The sequence below is a fragment of the Priapulus caudatus genome, unplaced genomic scaffold, assembly GCF_000485595.1.
Source record: "Priapulus caudatus unplaced genomic scaffold, Priapulus_caudatus-5.0.1 Scaffold154, whole genome shotgun sequence".
NCBI lineage: Eukaryota > Metazoa > Priapulida > Priapulimorpha > Priapulimorphida > Priapulidae > Priapulus > Priapulus caudatus.
Window position 1 is genome coordinate 206,109 of NW_014577215.1, and position 5,079 is coordinate 211,187.

General features: G+C 43.9%; 1 protein-coding gene across 3 annotated transcripts in view; it reads left to right on the forward strand.

Annotated features, from left to right (window-relative positions):
• LOC106806323 overlaps window positions 1-4,016 on the forward strand; it is a 29,358-nt gene extending 25,342 nt beyond the window's left edge. For all 3 annotated transcript variants that reach the window (XR_001393530.1, XR_001393529.1, XM_014808219.1), the window contains exon 3: window positions 3,783-4,016. Coding sequence is in view for 1 of the 3 variants with exons in the window: in XM_014808219.1 (XP_014663705.1) it covers window positions 3,783-3,815 (33 nt within the window). In the remaining 2 variants the exon portion in view is untranslated. The remainder of the gene's footprint in view (window positions 1-3,782) is intronic.
• Window positions 4,017-5,079: the final 1,063 nt, after the last annotated feature.

Here is a 5,079-nt window from a genome sequence, read left to right on the forward strand (position 1 = left end):
CATAACACACCACACAACACACACACACACACACACACAACACACACACACACACACACACACACTCCACAAACCACACACACACACACACACACACACACACACACACACACACACACACACACACACACACACACACACACACACACACAGCACACATCGCCTGAATGACCGATATATTTTATGCGCAATAGAAATATCGGTCAGGAAAGTTTAACATTGCTAATGGCTCTTGGATTCCGGCTGATGTATTTCGGCGTCGACTGTGAAAAATAGTTTTTGATGACCGTCGGTGTGTGCTGAACGTGAGAAATGATGCTTTCATGTCAAACCAATGGTATTCTTTGCTGGAGAACATCAGGAGGTTTAATGCACACGACATTATTTTTGCCGAATAAAGCCTCGTTGAATGCGGGCTGTAGTCAATGCCGACCCTAGTGGAATGCAGGTGATGCGAATCGACTGAATGCGTCCGTGGGGAATACGTAACCTGTGAATGCAGAACTCGGATCGAATGCTGCTGTGCGTTGTGGTTGGGGATGGGGGGTTTAGCACGGTCAGTCATTTGCTAGAGGTGTGTTATGGGGGGGGGGGGCGCAACCAGGCGCCCGTCGTAATGCGGCGCTTGCCTTGCATCGCGTATGTCGCTGGTGTTGCACGTCAGGCAGGTCGTCAGGACGTTCTTCTATCTGTTGACATATGTCGAGTGTCAGCTCTGCCTGCTAAATACCTTACTCAGGCCGAAACGCTGAGCTGGGCACGAGCCGGTTGCGCTGGCACAACTGCCATGGACGCGCCATTGCCGTGTTGTGTGTGGACATGCGTGCGTATATATGTATTATGTATGTATGTATGTATTATTGTATGTATGTATGTATGTATGTATGTATGTATGTATGTACTAGTATATGTATGTATGCTATGTATGATGTATGTTATGTATGTATGCTGTATGTATGTATTATGTATGTATGTTATGTATGTATGTATCATTAAATGTATGTATGTATGTATGTATGATGTATGTATGTACGTGATATGTATGTATGTATGTATGTATGTATGTATGTTATTGTAGTACTGTATTGTATGTAATTGTATGTATGTATGTATGTATGTATGTATGGATGTATGTAATGCTATAGTAATGTATGTATGTATGTATTGTATGTATGTAATGTATGTTATGTTATGTATGTATGTATGTATGTATGCTATGTATGATTATGTATGTATGTATGTATGTATGTATGTATGTATGTCATAGTACGTATAGTATGTATGTTATGTATTGTATTATGTATGTATGTATGTATGTATGCTATGATGTATGATGTATGTATGTATTATGTATGTTTTGTATTATGTTATGTGATGTATGTTGTGGCTATGTATGTATGTATATATATATATATATATATATATATATATATATATATATTATATACTCTAGAGCTAATAATACTATTATTAGCTAAGAGAAGGTATTGCCAGAGAGGTATAGCTAGAGAGGTATTATTACTCCTTGATATATATATAATATATCATCATATGACAGTATAATCATCTTTCATCGTGTGCTTAATGAATGAGCGCAACTCCTGACTTGAAAAACCAAGCCATTCTAGTGATAAAAGACTGCGGCTTATAGCTGTCTGCTGGAGCGTCGCAGATTGGCTGCCATATCGGCGAATAGGTAAGCGTGTGACTAAAATTAATTCTCGTTGCTTTCAGTCCCCAGGTTGTAAAAAACGCGCCCGTGCGGGCGGGCGGGGGGGGCGGGGGGGGCAAGTAACGAAGCGACACTGTAATGATACTAGTGACCGCTGGCGGGAAATTGGCCTGGCAAATCTTCTCCGCAACTGGAACATGATCCGCACTGGAGCGTTAATGCAGACCCGTACACAGCGGTCCACAGTCCGGATCGGCGCCTTCTAATGGCCTTTCCATCTCGACGCTCTGTGACGAGATGTTCTCTCAGTGGCGATAGTTAAAAATGTCGGTTCTCTCTTTCCGCGCGCGATGTAAGCATCGTACGAAACAGAGACTGCGCAACGTCGGATACCGAATACATTATACGTGTGCAGGCGTATTTATTGCGTAATGTCAGAAGGCATGTCTCGTGAGCTCGTCATCATTCATAGTTATTATGCCAAATTAAATACAACACGTTTATACACAGTTGGCCAGCACACCTACATTTTTGTCTCTCTCGTTTTTTCTCAACCACGTCATGCAGTATGAATTCTCCTATTAGGTATGCACGCTGTCATGCAGTATGAATTCTCCTATTAGGGATGCACGGGTCATTATAAATAAGCTCCGCCATTAAGGCCATCGTTAAGCATGTGCATTACAATTAATGTAGAATTGGGTTTGCCATCAAAACGATCCGCGTTGACATTGATGAAAAGTTGTGTCATTTGGCGTTCAATCTACGGTAAAATAATAATTCGTCTAGTAAATTAAGTTGTAATAACTGTATTTAACTACGCCACTGAATTTTTACATTGTCGTTCCGATACATCATAGTTTTATAGAGTCGGTATGCTCGATTTAGATTTATTGCACGTGAATTAATTCACTATTTTGAAGGGCCATATCAAATCAAAACATTATGATAAAACCAAGTTTATATTTTACGCAGTAAATCTTCCCAAGAAAACCGGAGAAAGGCATTTTCGCACGTATGCAAGAAAACGTTCGTTGCCATCTCGTGTCATCTTTATACGCAGAATGCGTTTTACTTGCTCAGTGACCGTGTGCGTGTCAGATCGTCATCTGTAGGTAGCATGCCTTGTATATGTATATCTATACTATTAAAGTAAGACATTTCGGCTAAAAACTCGGGAGGGGGTGAATTGCTGGCGTGAAACGTACACCACGTGTCGACAATGATTCCGTATCCTGCCTCTCAACTTTGGAAGAAAATGTAACCTCCGAAAATGTGATTTTGTGAGGGAAACCTTGAAAATCTGTACACAATCTATAAATAGAACGAGGGATATCTGTTGTCCATCTCCAACGTGTTAATCATGTTCTGTAACCATACCTCCCCAGTGGCCGAATGCATAAAGCATCGGACTTCAAAACCATTGATTCTGGGTTGGAATCCCACCTCCGGAAATTCTGTTTCTTTACTTTTGGACTGTTTAGTATGTACTTCTGCCACTTCACCGTTAATTTCAAAATTTAATTAATTTTTTTACTACATTTAAACGTTTAGTAAAAATCCAAAATAAACTATGGTACATGATAATAATAGCGCAAACTGACGGGAACACTTCACGGAAGCCTATGTAGGTTACATATCAAATATTATATTTTTTATATAATTTCATGTTATTATTTATTATTTTTTACTTTTTTATTTTAATGTCTTTTATCTTTTGATTTTTTATTATTTTTTATTCTTTGGGATGGGATGGGATGGCATGGCATGGCATGGCATGCGGTGTGATGGGATGGGATGGCATGACATGGCATGGCATGGCATGGCATCGGATGTCATTGGATGGCATGGGATGCAATGAGATGGGATGGGATGGGATATGGGATGGGATGCGGTGCGATGGGATGGGATGGGATGGATATATATATCATATGACATATAATCATCTTTCATCGTGTGCTTAATGAATGAGCCAACTCCTGACTTGAAAACCAAGCCATTCTAGTGTAAAAGACTGCGGCTTATAGCTGTCTCTGGAGGTCGCAGATTGGCTGAACCATTATCGGCGAATAGTAGCGTGTGACTAAAATTAATATCTCGTGCTTTTCAGTCCCCAGGTTGTAAAAACCGCCCGTGGAAGTAACGACAGCCGACACTTAATGATACTAGTGACCGCTGGCGGGGAAATTGGCCTGGCAAATCTTCTTCCGCAACTGAACATGATCTGCACTGGAGCGTTAATGCAGACCCCGTACACAGCGGTCCCACACGTCCGGATCGGCGCCTTCTAATGGCCTTCCATTTCGACGCTCTGTGACGAGATGTTCCTTCAGTGGCGATAGTTTCCTTCAGTCATAATTTATTTCACCATATAGCTCATCGAATGCGCATTTCAGTTTTAACCGTATACGGGATGGACAGCTCAATGTTTGCGATGATTGCACAAGGGCTGTGACCCGTGAGAGCTCGCGTTGCAGCTTATTTGCTGCGGCCCTGTACGGTTTCGGCGCCGTAATCGTGTTATACGATGCTGCTTCTATCATATTGCTGAGGCTTCCCCCATTGCTATCGCATTTCACGTCGTATAGTAGGTTTACCTGCGCGCGTACATGACGTTCAATGCTGCCTCTTGTGGGGCGAGGTTTTCACACAATGCTGCTTTCACTACGAGCGCCACCGTATAGCTCTAGTATATACTCGGGTCTCCGATGAGTCCGTATTGTACTCGCATTGATCCGAACACGGTGCGTAAAATGTTGCCACCAACACTGTATTGTTGCCCGCCATAGAAATTTCCTGCTCTTATACAAATAAGGGGTGAATGTGTTTTCCTTATAGTGCCGCGTTTCCGTGATATCGATTTTCAGGAATGAAGGCCTGCCTACTAAAGACAGCACGAACCTTCATTTCCAACACTGGTAGTCTCTGGTGGGAAACAGCGTTGTCATTACGCTGCTCGGCCGCCCAGTATCGCGTGTCTTCGCCGCTCTCGCTCCCTCATACATTAAAAAAATGGCCGTATTCGCAAAGCGAGTAGATCCGACGCTTCGTAGACTGGCGCTCGTCGTTTCGCGCTGCGGCCACGATCAACCGGTGTCACTGCTGGCGTACGTGGACGCCGTGACGATGGGCGCGTCCATGACCCGATTAGCGTGGACTCTCGGGGAAATAATCGACGTAGCGGTCAGCGCGCGTGGTTCCTGGTGGTGTACGATCGCCAGCGGTCAGCGCGCGCGTGGTTCCTGGTGGTGGTGTACGATCGCCAGCGGTCAGCGCGCGCGTGGTTCCTGGTGGTGGTGTACGATCGCCAGCGGTCAGCGCGCGTGGTTCCTGGTGGTGTACGATCGCCAGCGGTCAGCGCGCGTGGTTCCTGGTGGTGTGTACGATCGCCAGCGGTCAACGCGCGT